Source organism: Drosophila takahashii, chromosome X, assembly GCF_030179915.1.
Source record: "Drosophila takahashii strain IR98-3 E-12201 chromosome X, DtakHiC1v2, whole genome shotgun sequence".
NCBI classification, from domain to species: domain Eukaryota; kingdom Metazoa; phylum Arthropoda; class Insecta; order Diptera; family Drosophilidae; genus Drosophila; species Drosophila takahashii.
In genome coordinates this window covers 14,427,275-14,448,192 of record NC_091683.1, presented here as the reverse complement: position 1 = coordinate 14,448,192, position 20,918 = coordinate 14,427,275, and the positions used below count along the sequence as shown (strand labels likewise).

Here is a 20,918-nt window from a genome sequence, read left to right as displayed (position 1 = left end):
AAAATTGTAATTTTTCAAAATCGTAAGGAAAGTATCATGGATTTATTTATTATTTTGTTACCTGTTCAAAACAATATGCATTTTTTGTGTAAGACCATTTTTGGCCAAGTTACAGCAAAAATATTCATATTTTTGTCAAAAACCGAAATTTTGAATTTCCAAAAAAAAGACGCAGTTTTTTGGCCGAAAAAAATATGATGTAACCCATACGCTCAGGTGAAAAACAAGGAATTTGGGAATTCCCTTACCATATGCCCTAACTCGACGAAGATCAGAAGAGCCCAAAAGCCCTTATAAATGGCAGCCTGTGTGCTACAAATCGTCATCGCTTTCCCGCTGATTGATTGCCCATTGAAAACTGCAGTCCGCAGTGGATTCCATGTTGACCCATTTGCGATTAGGTCTAGTACCACTACCCATAAGACCCTGAATCGCTTTTGAACTACGGCATGCAGGATAATTGCTAGCACAACAACTGGGTTGGGAAAGCAGGGGGAAAATTACGGGGGAAAAGCGAGGGAAAAACAGGCGGGAAACGGAATGGAAAAGGATCAGACGCAGACTGACTCCCCGAAAAACTGAGACTGAGTGGGAAAATGAATCGCAGTCGCTTTGATAAGCGTCGATTTAAGGCGTCGAGGCATTCGGCACACACTCATTATCAAAGGGGTTGGCCAGTCACACACACACACACACACTCAGGCACTCAAACAGTCACTCACACACACGCATAGGGTTTAGGAGCACATTCACCAGATAAATGCCATGATTGAATGGCGGAAGAAGGTGGAAAATAGGTGGAAAAGGGAAGGGGTAGATGGGTAAGCTACCTAGTTCATTAAATCAGCTTTTCCACGATTCTCTTCCTTTTGTGTGGAAGTCGTATTGCGAATCTCTTTGCCTCGCTTTGCTTTCTTGTTACGTTTTTCTCATTATCTCGACCCGCTCTTTTTCTTTTTTCCCGCTTCTTTTTTTTCTGCAGAGTCAATGAATGTGTTCATTCGAAACTGCAGTGGGAAAAGGGGTGGCGAGGGCGGAGAAAGCGATGGGAGAAAGGGCGCCAAAAGGGCGTGACTTACGTGCATAAATTACAAACAGAAGCGAGCGCATTCCCCGCCACATGGGGCGTATGCGCAATTTGGCAAAAAAAAAAAAAGGAAAGAGGGAGAGCAAGAGGGATGGGGGAAAAATGTTGACAACGACAAGGTGTTGCCAACACACACATTGATAGACATGCAATTTAAACTTTTTCCCAGCTGAAAATCCCCCTCCCTCTTTCCGCCTTTCCGCCTTTCTTTCCTCCAGAAGATTAGCGACAAGGAGCGGGAAACTTATGCCATCGAATTTTGCCAGGATGCGTATCGAAATAACTTAAAGTGATGGAGTGAGATGGGTGAGTCCTGAGACATTTTAATTAAGTGCATCGGGTGCTGCTGCTACTTCTGCTGGGGAAAAAGCTGGATAAAGGAGTCGAGCAATCGAGGCAGATTAATCGATAACAGCTGGAGAGGATTAAGCTGCATTATCTCACTCTAATTGCTCATAAGTGGCTGGAAAAAGTCAGGCTAGTCGGAGGACTTCACTTAATGGCCAGCGTTTAAGGCCTAAAAGCTCTGAAGATGTCTAAGCAGAGGTGGCAAAATTGCTTGGATAAGTACAGTCAGCTTATTGATCATTCATAATCGATAACAATCGATAGGCAGCATTATACTAATATAAAAATAATAATAGATACCAGATACTAGATATTTTGAAGTCAAAGCAACTACCATTAATTGCTTAATACATTTAAGAATTGAAAAATCTGTACAAGGCAGGTACAGTCACCTCGGGCACACCTCAATAGTTATTGAAAATCGATAACAATCGGTAGGCAGCAAAAGCTTTTATGCTGAATCCCCTGGATACGCGTGTTAATGGGTCACCCGAAAGGGGGCGTGGTTGTCTGAGGACTGCAATTACTTGAGCCGGAAATGTCACTTCCCTCCTCGCATTCTTATCCGCCTTATTTTTATGGAGGAGCTCAGGGCAAATGAACTTTAATTAAATTCTTCATATGCTCCTGCGTAATTCTTTGTGCTCCTTTCTTACTTTTTTTTTTTTGTCGCCCTCTTCTGCTTCCTTGAGCAATGTCATTATAAAATGTGGTGGTAGAACCTTCTAAATGGATTTTTTTTGTGGGGGGCGAGGCAAAAGTTTTACTTCAAGGTTTTGTCCTTGAGTGGTTTGGGTGGAGTGAGGTTAGGTTGAATTGTGGGTGTTGTTAGGAGATTTCTCTTTCGATTTTTGGTCACCTCAGAGTTTAGACCCTTTGCTAACTTATCTGCATCTGCATCTCACTTTCAATTTGAGTGATTGGATGGTTATCCCCTTGTACTCCCCCTTTTGTGTAAATAAAATATAAATTAAAATTGCTCCCTTTTTTATGAACTTTGCTGTCAGCTTTCACACCTCTGCACACGAACTTTGAATGGCCCTCCACTGTCAACCAGCCCCTCCAAAGGTCACAAAACTTTTTAAACATTTCGCTGTCCACTGCAGGTCCTGCTTGGTCCAGGATATGATCCTTGCCAGCTGGAAAGCCCCCCTATTTCCCCCCGCCCTTCCCCCCTCATTATGCGCACAATCAGCAACGGCGAGAGAGTAGGAAAAACAAACTTCATTTTGATAAAAGTAAACGAGCTTCATTTTCGTGGAGAGGAAAAAACTAAACAGAAACTTTTCCAGCTGCGCTTGCCCCTAACCCCCCCTTCCCCCCCCCCCCTTCTACTGTTGTTGCTTTTGTCAGCTTGACGCCATTTTGTTTTCTTACTTAAGCCCCCACCGCCCCGAAAAAAAAATAATAAAAAAAAAAAACGCCACGCCCCCTTTCCACCAAAAATATTTGTGCATATTCTGCAGAAAAAAAATTAAATGGCAAAGTAAACCAGAACCGGAAAAAGGGCGAAAGAGGCGAAATGTTTAAAATTAGCACAATTAACTTTAATTGACGTAATTTTTAGTGACGCCTTCCAAGAGCAGAAAGAGTGGAGGGGGGAGAGGGATTCTGTAGGGTTAGTTAGTTAGTTAGTTGGTTGGGTGGAGCGTTAACAAGTTCATAATGGCGAAATATGCAATTTCAGCTTTCGGACACTTTGAATGGCACCCAAATTACACAGCCAGCGACTTTTGTGGGAATCCCCTTAAGCCCTTGACGAAAACGAAAAAAACGAAAAAACGAAAGAAAAAGAAGTGAGACGGTAATCCTGAATTGTTATGATCCTCATAATTGAAGAGCTTCTGGCTAAATGAGGCACTTTCGTAGAGAGAAATCAGGAATGCATTTTTAAAGATTGATTACAGGCACGATTATTGCTTTATCGATAACAATATAAAATTTTGTTGAAAAAAGAATTAATAATTTCTATAACATTTTTTGGAAAGCAATGAAAATTAATATAAAATACTTCCCAACTATGTATAACCACACACAATGCACTCGGCTAATGAAATGCCACCGATTGCGCGATTGTTTGGCACTGCAATCGATATAGCAATCGACGGGGGCTCAGGATTTCACGATTTCAGGGCTTCTTCTATCGCACTTGATCCCCTGCCAGCTGTTGGATTGGAAAATCGTAGCGATGCAAATCCCAATCAGGCGAATGGGTGGCCCATTTTTTCATCCCCCCAATCCTTCAATCCACCCCCTTTCACCCCCTGCAATTGCATTTGGCTGGCAAGATGACAGGGTTGCCTATGCGGCTTATAGTTGTCGCCTTGTTGTCATCCCTCGTCCTTTTGTTCGCATTTGCTTGTCTTCTGGCCATTGTTGTTCCTTCTTCTGGCTGTGATTCTTCTGTTTTTTGTTCTGTTTTTTTTTTCTTTACTCGGCTCATTCATTAAGCATTTCGAATGGCTTTCTTTGGATTTGCTTTTGTTTGTCCGCCTTCATCTTGTCCTTATGCTTCTTCTTGTCTTCATTGTTCTTGTTGTAATCTGTAAAGTCTGCATTACTTCAAATCCACAAATAACACAGAAAAAAAGCGGCATAAACCAAAACAACAGAAAAGCAACCCTCAAAGAGGGGGAAAAAAATATGTAAGGAAAGACCAAAAAACGAGCGAATCCAACACGTAATTTCTTTTCCCCCTCTTTCGCTCTCTCTGTCTATATTTGTTGTTGCTCATTTCTGGCTGGATGAGGGGTGGCGAAGGGGAAGTTTTAGGGGGGGCGGCAAGTAGGAAGTTTACTTTGTCGCAGTGTCATTTATTTTGGCATTTTTGCCACTGACGTTCGTTTGCCTTTAGCCTTCATCTTGTCGTCAATAGTTGGTTTTTCAGTTTTCCGGTTTCCCATTTTAGAAAATTTTTAAAATAAACTTTTTTTGAAATAATTTCTCTGAAGGGGTTCTTTTAAATTCTACCAGACTTATATGATTTTATTTTTAACTTTTAAGTGGAGGGAATTGATTGTTTGGCAACTAAATCAAGCGAAATTTAGCATGTTGTTCTTTTAATATGATTTTCCATAATCCTGTTGGAGAAAAAACTCCATTTGGAAGGGTATTTGGATGCTGCTTCCTCGTTGCTTTTGTCGTCATCATCATAATCGTTAGTGTCGTCTCCCTCTGTCGCTCCCCCTCCTCCTCGTCCTTTCCCCCCCCCCCTTGTGCTTCCTTGTTGAGTTAAGAAATACCCAAAGCAGCCCCTTGGAAACCCCCGCCCCTGAGTGTGCGTTTTTATGACTCTTATCTGCTGTTGTTGTTCCACTTCCACATGTCCTGCGAGCACCCCCCCACCCCTGCTCCTTGGCTTGAATTTTCCACTTTTGCATTGCATATTTCAAGGCGCAATTTTTCGTGTCAATAAAATAAAATCGATATTCCACTCCACTCTTCGTTTTTGTCTTGGATTGCTTGGTTTTTTCTTGTTTTTTTTTTTTTTTTTGGCAATTTGGTGGGTTCAACAACTTTGTGCCACATATGCGAAGTCGTCCTGAAATCGCTGGAGAGCTCAGTGGATTTTATAGCATGGGGGGGGTAGTTTGAAAACTATCACTCGGGGCGGCTGTAAATGCAGCTCAGGGAATTCTTCGCTCCGAACTGAAGTGTCCTTGCAATTAAAGTTATGATCCAGGGAGGGGGGCGTTTGAGTTACTCCGACTCTCCCAGGAAATCCCAGGAGCTACCGAAAACTCCTTCTTCCACACCTCTAATTTAATACCCCCCCCCCCCCGAATTTCTCTATCTCTCGTTTCTAACAAGTTGAAAATTTCCAGCAAACAATGTTCTAATTAAGACATTGAAACCCTGCTAACCCACAAAGGCGGCGGTTGAAAGGGGGGTGGCGGGTTGGGTGGTTAAGAATAACAAAAGTTTACTGTTCCATTCATCACCCACTAAGCGGGGGGCAAAAGGAGGAGGCGGGGAGGGAGGACAACAAATTAAAAGGATATCAAAGTAAATTTGAAGCGTATTTCAAAGTCGTGCGGGGAATGTGGGGCCCTCTGAGGGTGGGTTGCTGTCGTCACTATGCAAAAGAGCCAGAGGCAGGCAAACCCCCCTAACCACCCACCTAACCACCCACACAGACACCCTTTAGCCATCTCTCTCGCTCAGTTGCGTCTTGAATGAATGCTTGAAATTGGTTTCTGCTGCTTCTTGAACCTTTTTGTAGCACAGAAAAGTATACTACACACTGAAAATACAGGTAGAGAAAGGCAGGGGCGTAGGATGGGGATGCCCGGGGACAGGGACAGGTAAACCGAAATAAATTCAAAATAATTTGTGTAAAATAGACGAGCAGCCAACGATGTTGTCGACGCTTAGAGCCACCCATTGAACCACCCACTTGGCAGTCAGTCAGCGCACCCTCCTGACCAACTTTTACCCCCTTTTTTCGTTGGCCAGAGGCAGCTCGACACATGCGAGAAGCGTGGTGAAATCTGCCGCCGGCATCGAGAACCTACCACAAAAACGGTGGCAATGGTGGGTGCCGTTCCCCCAAACCCCTGGAAAACCTCCTTCAAACCTCCTTCCCCTCCCTTTGCACAGCTGCTACCGGGCTAAAAGGCTGCCAAAAATGTATTTTCCTCAACAAGGCCAAAAGTTTAACAAACATTGCGGAGCGCAGCAGAGAGAAAAGGGAGAAAATGAGTGGGGGGGTTGTTAAAAAGGGGCTGCAGAGAGAGAGAAAGAGAGAGCGAACCCTGGAGGCCCATAAGGCGAGCAGAGATAAAGCTCAAGCATTAGCAACTCTTGAGAAAGTTGCGCTGCGCCCAAGGCACTCCCCCTACACACACTTTTTTTTCACCACCCACTCAGGCAGAAACAGACAATAGTTTTTCCTCGCACAATGGCCACATTCCAAGCAACACACAACACCCAACACCACCCACTCTTTTATTTCGCTGGCCAGCACAAGGTCGAGCATTCATTTGCATTCGCATTCGCATTCAAAATCAGATTCAGTTTCAGTTTCAGCTTTAGATCTTTAGCTGCTCGTGTTTCCAGGCCATTGGACCTCAGAACACCCTAAGCCACAAGAAAAAAAAAAAAAGTAATACCCCAAAAACATTTAACTCAAAACCCGATTGAGTTTATATTCAAAATGGAGAAAGGGGAAATGGAGGGAACTCATTTCAATTATGAATACAAAGATGAGTCCGCAATCCCCAATCCCCAATTCGTAATCCCCAGATCAGGGAACCCAAAGTCGGGGAAATCCCTCTCTCTCTCTGTTTCTACTATATATGCATATTTTAGCCTGGCCCTTCTTTCTTTCTTCACTTTTTCACTTTCCACTTTCCACTTGATTCGAACGCAGTGGGAAATCGTGGCCAAAAGTTATTTCGGCCAAGGGGAAAAGACCACCACCACCGAAAGATAAATGCAAATAGGCGAAATAACTAAACAGCAAAAGTGGCAACAGCCAAACAGCAACAAAATGCCGAATCGTGCAGGGCAAAAATTTAAATTAAAAACACGTCGACATCAACATTTTGCCAACACCACAGAACAGCACACATGTGCATGCACAAGGGTTTCGGGTTTTCGGGGTTTTCGGGGTTTTAGTTGGGAATTTGGATTGGGGTTACGGCTTTGGCTTTGGCTCTGGCCATTCCTTTGCCTTCTGCCTTTGCTGCCTTTCGATAAGAGGTCAGATGGGTCATAACACTGGCATATCGATTATCGAAGTGGCCATTCAATATTTGCTTTTATCCTTTGATTAATTTAAATAAAATCAAATCAAAACTGCAGTCGCACTGGCGATTCAACAAAAGATATTGATATGCTTGCCAAATGCCTTTTGGATTATGAATTACAAAGTCGAACTGAGAATTTATTTGGCTTGAAGCACCTTAAAGCTACGCACACACATTTAGTTGATTACCAATCATGACCAGCTACTCGAAACAATCGATTTACCCTGCCCGCAAGGGTTTAATTCCGGAATATCATTAGGTCGCCAGTCCCTCATCATCTTCAAGTCCAGAAAACAACGGGTACAGTTGGCAACAAAAGTTGCGGGGGTTAAAGCAGATCTTTGCCCGACATTCAGTGTTAACCACTTAATTTTCCGTATCATTGAGAAGGGATATTAAAAAGCGATTGACGCCCCACACCCTCCCCTCCCCACCCCCGAATAAGGATATAGGATAAAGTGGTTGGGGGGTGGGTGGGTAAATTAACTCGACTGTCAACCGCAAAATCACAACAGATGCAGTCGCCACTCAATCACAGTATTTGTGAGCCTTCGAGGGTCCTTTTTCATTTCCAGCCCCAACTCCAGTTTCCTGTATGTGTGTGTGAAAACTAAACACACACACACTCATCGGATCCAACATATACATATGCATGAGTGAAGGGTTTGCCTGCGATAAAATATTTTTTACTCGCCCATAATGTGACACCAGCAGGAGATTGGAGATTGGGGGGCGAAAGGCTGGCTCAATATCAATACAGTTTTATTTACGTTGGGATTCGGTCTACCTACCAACCCCCCTCACCCCTCCCCCCTCTACACACACACACACACTCACACACATAGGTCGCTTAAACAATTTTGTAGCATACTTTTGTGCGCAGCTCCCCCTTCTCCTTTTTTTTTGTCCGATTTATTTACGACACAAACATTTTTTTCCGGCTCCGTCCATGGGCGTGGCAGCTGCTTGCGGAGGAAGGGGGGTCGGTGTATTTGATTTGCTCGACTTTCGAGTGGCTTAAAAACAAAATCGAAATCGAATGGGAACTTTCGAGCCACCCACAACCGCAGGGAATGCTTTCAATCGTGGTCGTCTTCGACCTCCTTGCCCTCCCTTTTATAAATTTATAATTCCCAACCTATCTTTTCCACTCAGTTTACTCGTTTGCTGCTTGGCTGGCCACACCACACCACACACCCACACACTCTGACCCATAAGCCTTGCTCAACACACAGAAATGTAATAATAAAAGTGAGCCAGCGGGTTTTTCTTTGGGTCAAATGTGGTACATCATCAAATTTACCGCTCGAACAGTTCATAAAGTGCGTCGAGTCGAGTTGAGTAGAGTCGGGGCATTGAGTTGAGGCATCGATGAAGACATTCGATTATGTACCAAGTAACTATCGATAAAAAGCGAAGAGAAAAAAAATGCGGTAATCGTGTATCGCCGCCGGGGGTACAGTTTGTGTGTCTCTGGCAGGCGGCATTAATCAATAAATCGCACAAATCAGCGCTTAAATGGCAATTGACTTTTATGGTTACCTACCCACTACCCACTACTACTCAAGCTATATATGCTTACACGCACACACACACATGTGGTCTGTCCACCCGGGGGCGCCAAGTACTTAGACTGTGGGAATCGCGCATGCGAGACGTTAAAAAGTCATTACTTTGAAGGCAGCACTAAAAATTTGTCTTGTCGGGCATGGCTTGGGGTATGTTTGAGGGGGGGTTTTCGCTTGGGGGTATGGATTTCGGGGTGCTATTGTCGCATCCAAGGGCTCTATATACAGATTATGTGCCCTGCATGGCAGACAACGCAATGAGCTTGTTTCTTCTCGCCTTCTCGCTGTGGCACTCGAAATATTTAAACGATAAAGTACAGCAAGTCACCCACACACACAGATGTTTGCTTGTGCCTAATAGAACCCAAGTGACAAAGGCATAAACACACACACCCACAGACACACACACAGACACAGACAGACTGGCCATTAGCTGGCTGCTGCTGCTGTGGCAATTTGGTGGCACAGATGAATTTAATAGAGACGCCAGTGCAGTTGTGTTTGTGTGTGCCATGTGTGTGTGTGGGTCGGCCATTATGCGCCGCAACGCATACAACATTATTTTATTAAGTGAGACGAGGCCAACAAGGCGGATTGGGGTGGCCCAAAAACAATATGCGTTATCTCACCACCCCGGGTTTATAACGCACATTCCTCCGACTCCATCTCTGGATCCATTCTGCATTCTCCATTCTCCATCCGCCATCCTCCATTCTCCATTCCACTCTGGAACGTGTCGTCAGACGGCGGAGGACGGAGGGTCCTGGATAGAGGAACTTGGATCGCATTCTGTGGTTGCATGCCAAAGCGCTGGCATGTGCAATGGTCCCTTTGACCCCAGCGCCAGATGATTCATGGCCCTAGAACCCATGGAACCCTGCTCCTTCCCTGTGGAGTGGTGAGTGGGAGACAAATGGCAGGGCCATAAACTTCGATTTATTTAAATCCAATACTAAACTTGACTTTAATACCTACCACTTTTGTGAGTTATTTTGGGTTACCTCTGTTAGACTGTCAAAAAAGTCATTTAAAATACTTTCTCATTTAAAATATATTGTTGCAGCCTCTTAGAGACTTCCTAGAGAATTCTAAGACACGCCTAAATAGATTTATTTAAAAAGTATCCCATAAAATGCTAGGTAAGTTTTAGATAAATAAATAAATCATTTATAAAAGTGTCAAAAAGTATGCAGTGAAAAATACTTAGTTATTTCTGCTACACCCTTTGATAAGATTTCTTTAAAATCATTCCTATAAACAAGTTCCAGGGTGTGGTTGCTGTTCACTTGCGAGACTTCATTGTTCAATAAACACAAAAAGCTTTGAATTTGCATCTGCCCTGCTGAATATTCATTTACCACATTCATCAGTAACCCAGCTCATTCGAATGCAATGCGGCTATAAACACGCATATTTTGTCCGACTTGCTCCTGCCATTTGCCATTTGTTTAGTTTAATCATTTCTCAACCGAATTCGTATCCCTACTTTCCTTGCTCCTGCCATTTGAGCTGTCTGCACGTACAACTGACTGACTGACTGACTGGCTGACTGGCTGAATGAGTGAGTGACTAAGTGAATGAATTGACTAACCGTCTATCCATTTGTCTAACCCCTTCTTCACCACCGCCGCCCCTGTTTATTTATCCCACTCGCTGGCTGTCGGTGCGGATAAATTTCATTATCTGCAAACGCGGTCATAAAATCTGACATCGAATCAATTTCTGCAGCAAACGGCGGCGAGCTCCATTTTCCATTTCGTCTAGTCGTTTTCTATACGCTAGATTTTTCTTAGCACGCTTTTCGTGCTGGGGCATATTTTGTTGTATTTTGAATGAATGTGCAAATAAAATTTAATTTAATAGCGAATTTTATGTCGCAAATATTGCGCTTCACCCCCGTCCCTCGTTTCAAACATGTGAGGCACTCGGTGCCCACTTTTATGGCCCTCAAATGGTTTGTTGGATCGCAGGGCGTCAGAGTTGACAAACAGGCAATGAGAAACTCCCCCTTGGAAAAAAAGGACACCCCACCCATCTGCGACTGCCGGCGTGCTGATAGCCAAATGGGATTTGGGGAATATGCCAGGACATGAACCAGGAACAGGGCCAAAAAGCAAGGACTACAGGACTTGCGGACTAGAGAAGGGATATCTGAGGGCAAGTGCGGATGCATTAAAGTGTCAAACGAAGTTGCCGGCGGGGGATTTTGCGGGGTTTTTGGCCTTTGATTTGCTTTCATTGTTTGCCCTCGCCAATTTCGCCGTCGCTCGCAGTTGGGCAACTTTCTCCCGGAAATCATCGATTGACAATGGGAAAAGTGGAAAACGGAATGGGCAATACGATGAAGAGGAAGTGAAAGAGGAGGTCAAGCGAGGTGGTCCGCCGGGTATCCGTAGCACTCAAATGATGAATGAAATGAGCATGGGATGAATAAGTGAACGAATGAATGCAGGGAATAACTGAGTGGAAAATGAGGAAACGTCCGATTCAGGCCCCGATTTAATGGGTGAATCGAGGAGCGAGCTCTCTGATTGAACCCTGAATAAATGGTGATGCAGATATACGCAGTTGGTAGTAGAGTTCAAAAGGAAAATGCTGAAAGGATGTATGGATTATTTGTTTACCGCTTTAAGTAGAACCTCTTGCTTAACTATAATCAGTTTATTAGACTATTCGCAGGAACTTCGGTCATATTTGATCACATTTCCTTGTTTCCTCTCTCTCTGGCACTTTTGCCAGCTTTCTTTTTTTTTGCTTTCCTGCACTTAAAATCCGGGGAAATGCAATTTCGCCCGGGGGCTGTGAGATTGAATGATTCAAACTCGTTATGCTCCAAGGGAAATCCAAGGAAGCGAAAACTCTGCTGCCAATTGAAAAATAATCCAATCGAGGAATCGGCCAGAAAAGTGGAAAATGGAAAGTGCAGGGAGGTGCAGGTGGGTTGTTGGTTCAGATGGGCTACAAACAAAAAAAAAAAAAGGAGCTGGCCAGGATGGGAAATGGGAAATGGGAAATGGAGGAGGCAGCAAAGAAAAACACAGCCGAAAATGCAATATTGCGATTTTATAACACAAATTGCTTATAATCACCCGGCAACAACAAGCGCGGGGAAGTGAGGTTAAGGGGAAGCGAAGTGAGGTTATGGCGAAGGGAAGTGAGGTTAAGGGGAAGCGAAGGACGAGTAGTTCGGCCCAGGATGGCAGGATGGGCAGCCGGATTGGGAGGAGGAAGTGGGTGGCAGGAGCTGAAAGCCAAAAAACGGAAATGCACGCTGTAATGGCCTGGAAGTGGGCGTTTCGGGGGGCGTGGCAGGCGGGAGGCTGGGGTGGAAAAACCAGCTGCTCTGGCTCCACCGGCATGGCAATGGCATAAAAATCATATTTCCGTTTTATTATTTGCTGTTAATGAAAATGCAAATAAAATTGGATTTTCCGTGCCGCACAAAAAGGCAGCAAAATTAAATGTTGTTGGAAAAGCGGAGAGGATGAGGATGAGGATAAAAGGGGAGTGCAAATGTATTTCCTGGCGCACATTTCAAATAAACATTTCGGTTTTCGCATTTCAGTATTTCTGTATTTTTATGTCGACGGCAGTCGACAAATGAAAAGCATCAAAAGAGAAAAAATACGAGCAGAGGGTCAGAAGGAACGGAGAGCCAGTGAAAAATCATTTGAAAAGCCAGCAAAAATGTGTGACCCCTGCCTCCTCTTCCCCCCGACGTGTGTTTAGAATTAATTGGGTCACGTAATTAGCAGCTTGTTTGGCCATATACTATATATCATATATACACTATATATATATATGTAGGAACGGGTTGTGCATGCCAAATTTGATTATCCAAAAGTGGGCGCTAGAGAAAGGAATTTCAGGCATTTTTCGCGGTGGCCACAATTGATCCGGAATTTAATAAAGCCGGATTAAAGAGACCAGAATGCGTAGGATCGGTCGCAAAATAGGCTTTTGGATAATCCCCAAACGAAATATGGTTTTCCGGCTTAAATGTTTATTTCTAAATGCATAATTATAGCCCAACAGCGCTTACTTGGGCCAACTTTCGTAACCTTTCCCGTAAATATTTTATCCCAGCCCCATAAATAAGCGCCTTCCTTGGCATAGTAAATCTGAATGATTTATTCCAAGGACACCGCACTCTCACTAACCGAATCCATTCATCCAATCGCCAGCATAAGGAAGCCACTCGATGCGAGGCGATGCGATGCGATGCTCATTGCTAATGACACCATCGATAATGATGCTCCACACGGCCTCCTCCTCGAATTCTCAGCGTCTGTTTGCCATTTGTGATTCTCGATTCCCGGATCCTGAGTCCGTTCGTTCGAGTGGAAAAGTCAAGTCAACTCGAGTCGGGCTTTATTCGCAGCGTATGGCAAACCTAACCCAAATCCATTCGAGAAACTATAGGCCAGGGGTTAGGGGGATGGAGCTCTTCGATTGGGAAAGTGCCATTCGTGCTTTTCAAATGAAATCAGCAACGAACTATTGGGCAGGCGGCGGGTGACACCTTCTAAACCTCCTACAAACCTCCTTCCTCCCACTCCTCTCTACCAAACCACTCGAACAAATAATGCATGCGGCTGTGCCAGCGAAAACAACAACAACAACAGCAAGCAGGAAAATAACAGTAGAACACAAGAAGCCAAGAGAAGGAAAAGCAGGAGGAAAAGGGGGACTACAGGCTACAAGAAAAGTCGTTCAGGCTCAGTCAACAAAATGCCAAATTCAAGCACCTGCCACAATTTTAGCCCGGCACGTTGTCGCTGCCACGCCCCCTCCCTCCTCCGCCGCCCCCATCCTCCTCCTTCTCCTTTCGACTAGGGAAGTTTTTCCCTCTCGTAAATGTTTGCCATACAAATGTATAAAACATTACCGCACGGCTGTGCCAAAGACGTGCAACACAAATAGTGGAAAAATGAAGGTGGAGAAGGGGTACTTTTTATATTCGCAACTTCTGCAGGCCTTGCTTTTCACCTCCTCCAAAAAGGAAAACCCCAAATCACTCCACTCTGCCACTACCATTTTCCTTGGCCAACTTTTCCCGATGGTCTTCACCTCTTTCTCGCCGGGATGCCAGTGATTGGTGCAGGGTAAGCGATAGTTTTGGGTTAGTTTGGGTCCAAGTTGGGGATAAATAATACAAAAAAGACTCTAATCCTTTAATCTACGATATATTAAAGAGCCAACACTTGACTATCTTTTAATTAAGCTACAGTTTTAGTACAGTTTAGTATTCATAAATTAGGTAAAGGGATATTTAGGGCTTATTAGAGAGTATAAAGAATACAAAAAAGACTGTAATCCTTTAATTTGAAGTATATTATAGAGCTAACACTTGACTATCTCTTAATTAAACTACAGTTTTAGTACAGTTTAGAACTCATAAATTAGAAAGAGCCAAGAACAATCTACCTTTTTTCGGTTTTTATTACTAGATACCTCAGTTCATCTAAATCGAACTCAAACCTTTCCTGACTTATCTCATTTACCCTTGATTTAACCATACATTTATTCCCTGCCAACCTGTGCCCCTTATTTCCACCTTAAGGCTTTATTTCTAACCCCTGCCAACCCTCTTTTGTGGCCCGCCCCCTCTTTTCCCCTCTTTTCGCCTCTTCTCGCCCCGCCAGTGACATTTTTATGCCTCTTTGCCCGAAGGACAGGGACAGTCGTCCCCCATTTCTTTTCATTTGGTTTCATTTCATTTCGTTTCGTTTACGTTTGTCATTCATTCTGGTTCATTTGCTCGATTGTGAGTCATCGTCATCATGATCATCGTCATCATCATTATCAGGTTTATCAGCGGGGCTGGAAAGTCGTCACCTTGCCGGATAAAAGTTGTTGACCCACGTTGGCCTACCCCCTTCTCTTTTGCCACTCGAGGGTGTCCTGCGATTTCAAGAGCCCCCAAAGACAGAGCATCGCTGCTGGGCAGGAGCACTTAACCCTAATTCCTGCAACTCTGACACATCCACAGAGATCCACAGACAATGGCCACATTAGCTTTGCCGTTGCCGTTACCTTTTCCTTTGCCTTTGTCAACGTTGAAATGAAAATGAGCAAAATGCATAATCGAAAAAAATCATTGAAGCGTAAATGCTTTGTAACAGGATACGGGAATGGGAAAGAGATGGGGTGGGTGCTTCAATGGGGTGGACACTTATGGCCAGGACTAATACGTAAACCTAAACCTATACCAAACGGAACCTATCCTATCCTATACGAACTGAGCCAACATGAAAGCTAAGCCAAACGAAACAAAACCAAACGAGTTGCGAAGGACAGACAAAAGGAGGAGGAGGAGGTCCTGGCGGGGAATCCCAGGGAAGTCGGGGTCACTGCACAGTTACAACTACCCAACCAAACCGCTCCATCTTTTCCCACATAACATATATAGTGCATATGTGTGCGACATCGACACCACAACTAATGAACGATGGACAGGACGTGGACAACTCTCAGACTGACAAATGACAAAGGAAACGGGTCGCAGGACACAGGACCCTGGACATATCATAGGTATAGAGATAGAGATAGCGATGGAGAGATGTAGATTCGGATGCAGTGGAAAGGGGAGAAATGCGACTGCGTAAATGACTTACTACGGCTGACCAACTACAAACCCAATTGAAACCAAAACTTAACCCAATCACGAAGTGTGGTCAGTGCAGCGAGAACCCCATGTGGCGACACCCCTGGAGGCAGAGATTCTATTACCACACTGGTCAAAAAAGTTGTGGTAATGAGTAGTTGGAAAATAGGTATCTTTAAAGGTTTCTGCATAATCCATTGTTATTATATTATTTTAGTTTCAATTAATACTGAAATCACTTGAATACAATACTTTTTTCGCGATATCAAAGAGCCAAGTGCATTTGTAACACTATCGAGTTGTAAATGCCATATAGTTGAAGTTCGAAATACACTTGATACTTTATATTTGCGATTGTGATTGTGCCTGCCGCATTTTGAAGAGTGCAGAGTGGTGTATATTTTTGGATCGAAACGCGGAATTCCAGAAAAGTTTTGCGGCTGTGGGAAATTCCGTTACGGCGGCTGGATCGCATTCCCGCATGATTCATTCCATGCCCAGCGGGTGACGCAATGGGGGGGGGGGGGGGTTATGCATGCCCCTTCTAAAACCCCCCAACCCTCGTACGCCTCTGTCTTCTATCAGCCAGCGAGCAGCGAACCGACTAATTCAGTTGACTCCAGTGCAATTGTGGGGGGAGGTTGGTTCCAAAGGAACAGGGTGGGTAACTAAAGTTGGCCGACAGTTTGCAGTTCCCAGCCGACAATCAAATGGCCAACGACACCCGACCACCTTCTCTCGCCCCCTCTCAACCCACAATTCTGTGTGAGCCCCTGTTCTCTGTGCAGAAAAGGGACTTTGTATGGGTTGTTTGGCAGCGACGATTGCGTGTTCCCTTTGCCAGGGGCGGCGGTTTGAAAGGGGGCGGGGGTTCACATCGTTTGGAATCGAGTGTTTGGGGAGATGCTCGGGCATATTGCACATTGTAAGCCAGTCCTGCAAGTCCTGCAGTCCTGCGAACCCCCTTTCCTTCCCTTCCCTGTACTTTGCCTTGCGGATGAGTCAGACATGCGAACGTAAAGTCCTTCAAAAAAAAAACAGAAAAATGTGGAAAAGCACAGAAAAAATGCAAGCAGAGAGAGGATAGCTAAAAAAAAAAGAAGGGGATGGGGGCGGCAAGACTGATAAGAGGGGTTAGGGTACCAGTTGTAAGAAGGCTACACAGGAGAAAAAGAAATTATTTCATTCAAATGTATATTGTATAATAATTATACAACGTTCCCTCACATTTTTTAAGGTAAATAGGTAAGTATTTAACGAGGCTATGAAATCACTTACAAAGGTGTCTAAAAGTATGCAATGAAAACAATTCACTGACCTTTCGAAAGTCCAGGACTATTTCATTGCATACTTTTAGACATCTATTGAATCTGGTTTTCTCTCCGTGTGAATTAAAATGGCAAGGGGAAGGTGAAAGGCGAAAGGTGGCTACAAGCGACATAAGCAACCACCGACGACCACAAAAATGACGACAGCGATGCGTGCCACTGATAACGGTGACGGCTGACTGGAGGAGGTGGCTCACGTTGCAGGGTGGATGGATCGGGGGTGGCTGACCAGGTCCCCGGATAGTCCAGTCATAAATTGCCGGCAACAGCGAACTAGCATGAATAGCGGCATTAAAGTATCAGGCAAACAAAGGGGGCAGATGGCTGGAGATTGAGTGAAAGAAAGAATGAAAGAAGGGCAAAACAAATTGCAGCCTGCATACAAAACACAAGCCATGAAAGGCAGGGCAGCAGGGCTCCAGCTTCGGCTCCATAAAGCAGCTTAACTGCTCCCCTGGCTGGGATTGCTGGCCCCGTATCCTCCAGGATTCTTGCCGGCTCCTGCACTCGTTTTTCAATTGCTTCGCAACCGTACATGTATATGAATTTGATAAGGTTTTTGTTTCGCCACAAAATGTCCGTTGTCCGTTGTCCGCCTGTCCGTTGCCAAGGCAAATTGCTTTGAGTTATTTAAGGGAAAAATAAGGAATATACGTAAAGGAAATTTGTTAAGGCCAGGCACGTCGTCGATTGTGGGTCGGCCAAGAAATTGTTTTGAAATGATTTGAAAAAGCATTTCAGTTTAAGCCAACAATATCCGAGGAGCCCATGTGTGGGTGTGCGTGTGTCTGTGCCTGTGAATTGATGAATGCTCCTAGGAGAAGAGGAAGGAATCCCACTGATGAATGCAGGACCAGCCTCAGAACAATTTGAGGATTATGCCGAGAGAGAACTGTGGAGTGCTGAGTGCCGTAGCAATAATTGAGGGATTTTCCTAGGCTTGAATGGGGATTGGAAAGTGGGCCCAAAGCCCAAAGCCCACCAATCGATGACCCGACCTGACCACTCATTCAATTTCCATGATAATTGCCCCGGCGCAACGGGTGCCAAATCAAAATCAAAATGCCTAACTGCCTTCATTAGTTTCGCTGCCGCTTTCAGCTTATTTCGCATGCAAATTGGAGTCAGCTGGTGTCTCCTTCGGTTTTTCGGGGTCTTTGGGTTTTCGGCTCTCGGTTTTTGGGCTTTCCGCTGTTTGCTGCTTGTGCGGTTGTGTAAGCCGAAAAGCCACGGGGAAAAACCCAGCCAGAGAAAAGAAAACGGTTCAATTAAGCCAATATTTGCGCACACTCGCGCCTTGTGTTGGTTAGTTTTGGCAAGGGCTGAGATAGCGCCCCCCCCCCCTTTCGAAACCCCCTTCCGAAACCCCTTCCGAAACCCCCTTCGAGCGGCACTGCTAAGCGATGGCACATTTTTCGTAGCATACTTTGCGCGGCTGCTTAGCCCACGGCCACAACAGAAACACAGAGAACAGAAACCCGCTCAAGTGTTTGTGTATCTGTCTCTTGCCCTGTGCGTGTGTGCGTGAGTGTGTGTGGTTGGGATTTGTATTGCTATTGCACGCAGAAAAAAAACCTAATACATATCACTTTGATTTTGTCGGACGTATAAGGAAATATCATATAACGTTTGAAGTTCTATCAGATTTTTACATTCATGTAAGAAAGAATCGATAAAAATATTATAACAAATTAATATAATCTGTGGTGGGCTTAAAAATTTCTGAAATAGTTAAGTTCACTGGGTAAAAAAGGGATATTAAAACTTCAGAAGGTAGAAATTGTGTTTCTCTTAGTATGTACCATAAAAATGACAACAGTAAATATCAAAATTTGTTATACAAAAAATTGTTCAATAAAATTTGTGTAAAATTTAAAATATCTAAAAAATACTTTGAAATTAAGAAGTTGACCACGTCTTGTTAGTCGTCAGACACAATAAATTTTTATTATTATTATTATATCTGTTATTATTTATAATAATATCTGTTTAAAACTGAGCTATTATTGAGATATTTTCTGAGCTATATTTCGCCTCAGTGTGCTCTTTCGGGTTTTTGGCTTGTGTGTTCTGTTCTGTTCTGTGTTTCGGGTCTTTCGGCCGACTCCTTCGTTCCTTCGAGGTGGCATTGTATCGAATGTGGAGTGGAATCGGAATGCGAATGGGAATCGGAATGGGAATGGGAATGGTGTGGACTGTGGTGGTGGAATGGTGTGTGGTGTGTGGTGTGTGGATTTGGTGACTCACCTGAACCTGAGCGGTGCCAATGGCCAGGACGACCCAGAGGCTCCGCAGCAACAAATTACGACGCAGCGCGGCGCACATTGTTCGCACTCCTTTTGAGATCCTTGTCCTTGGCTGTGACTCTGACTCCGACTCCTTTGTGTCCTGTCTCTCCAAACTCGGCTCCTGTCTGCTCTGCTTCTCAGCGAATCTCAGACGGGAATCTCTGAACTTACCGCTGCTTTTTGCGGCTCGTCTGGGTTGCAATTTAGCTTTGGATTTCGTTTTCAGATTCTCTGTTTCTGGTTAACTTGTATTTGGTTTGTTGTTGGCTTGTTCGTTTAACACTTTGCTGCTTGGACAGGCAACAGGAAATCAAAAACACAAGAAAATTTCATTAGGAATTGTGGGTTTTGTGCCTTCTGATTTCTGATTGCTGTTCGATTTGCGGTGCCCAAGTTAGCTGGTTTGGTTAGCTCGCCTGCCTGCCCCACCGCGAAGCGCTTTTCCTTTCGCCGTTGCCCCAAAAACTATGCACGAAAAATGTCAACTCGGAAAACTCAGCGTGTGTGTGTGTGTGTGTGGTTGTGTGGTCGTAGTATTTGATTGTGGAACGTAGTAGAAGAGAGTCTAAGATGAGCAACGTGCTGGAAGGGGAAGGGAAAAGGAGAGAGCGCACTCGCTGCTATCTGTCCCCACTCGCTGGTTCCCGAGATGGCATGGTATTTAGATATACTCGGTGGAAAGTGGAAATTCCTTAGAAAAGCTGTCAGCTGCAGCCGCTTGGATCCCATGTCACTTGTCCAAGTCCAAGTCCCCTGTTCTTGGCAGCTCCTACGCAGGTCCACCCAGGTCCACCCTAACCGCCTGTCCACCCCCTCGAAGGAAAGGCCTCGTAACCACGTCGTCGTTTGGCTTCTGCGCACTTTCTCTCCCTCTCTCTCTCTCTCACTTTCTCGCTGATTCCGCGCAGGTCTTCTCTTTGCGATTCCCCCCATTTTCCCCCCTCACTGCACACAGCTAAATTGGCACCACAAATCCACTTTTGGCATCGGCTTAGTTTTAGTTTTCTTCTTTTCAAGATTATATCACTTTGTTTTCGGCTGTTTCTCTAGGTTTTTCTTTTTGTTTCGTTTCTTTCTTCTTCTTTGTTTCTCTTTGGGGTTTTCTCTTTTTAACACTTTGCACTTGGAACAACAAAAAAAAAATGTATTTTAGCTTATATTTTGTTTCAGTGATTTCAGTTGATTTCGGTTGATTTCGGTCTCTCAGTGTCTCAGTGATGCGGTTCTCTGCTCTCTCTCTTTCTCTCTCTCTCGAAATTGTGATTGTGGGAGAAGGCGGGAGAAGGCAGCAGCAGCCCCAGGGGTTTTCCCAGCGGAATCTCTGATTCTCCGAGTCGAGTTTGAAGCTCTGGAGCTATGGATGTGGGCTGTACCTGGCGCTGCGAACGCTCACAAACGACTGCGAGTGGTGCTGGCTGCTCGGCGGACTCGTTGCCTCCAAATCGAATGTCCTGACAGTCCGAAAGTCGCAGAGCGCGTGCCCGGAATCGATATTAAGGGCGAAATCGAAACCGAAACCGAAACGGAAACGGGGGTGGAAGTGGAATCGCTGGCAGAGCTACTTGCTTCGTGGTCCGTGGCCTGTGGAATGTGCCAGCCGAAATGGGCAGCAGGCAGCAGCAGGTGCTCGGAACGAAATTCAAAATTCAAAGTCCGAAAAGGGTGCCAGTTGCACTGGGAACCGGGAACCGGTTCCGCCAGCGGTTCCGAACTAAGCGAACGCACTTCCGGCGGAACGGAATTGTTATCATTTCTTCGAACTCCGCGCGCGGTAACTTTATGTGGTGGTTTGCCCCTGCTGCACTTGAAAGGATTTAAAACCTGAAAACAGGAATTAACAGTCCTATCTCTCTCCATTATTTTCTTTAGCATTCTTACATTAAAAGATCGCCTTATGGCCAAACAATAACATATTAACATTAGTTCGTGACTTTAAATACGA

General features: G+C 44.7%; 1 protein-coding gene across 15 annotated transcripts in view; it reads right to left on the bottom strand.

The window, feature by feature from the left end:
* Appl (amyloid-beta-like protein) overlaps positions 1 to 20,448 on the bottom strand; it is a 51,470-nt gene extending 31,022 nt beyond the window's left edge. For 13 of the 15 annotated variants that reach the window (XM_017142731.3, XM_070218872.1, XM_017142733.3 and 10 more), the window contains exons 1-2: positions 20,350 to 20,448; positions 18,936 to 19,263 (exon numbers count right to left, since the gene is read on the bottom strand). In XM_017142731.3, the coding sequence (XP_016998220.2) occupies positions 18,936 to 19,013 (78 nt within the window). In that variant the 5' untranslated portion in view covers positions 19,014 to 19,263; positions 20,350 to 20,448. Of the gene's footprint in view, positions 1 to 18,935; positions 19,264 to 20,003; positions 20,161 to 20,349 lie in introns of those variants that run through there. The other 2 variants (XM_070218870.1, XM_070218869.1) reach the window with 2 other exon arrangements.
* Positions 20,449 to 20,918: the final 470 nt, after the last annotated feature.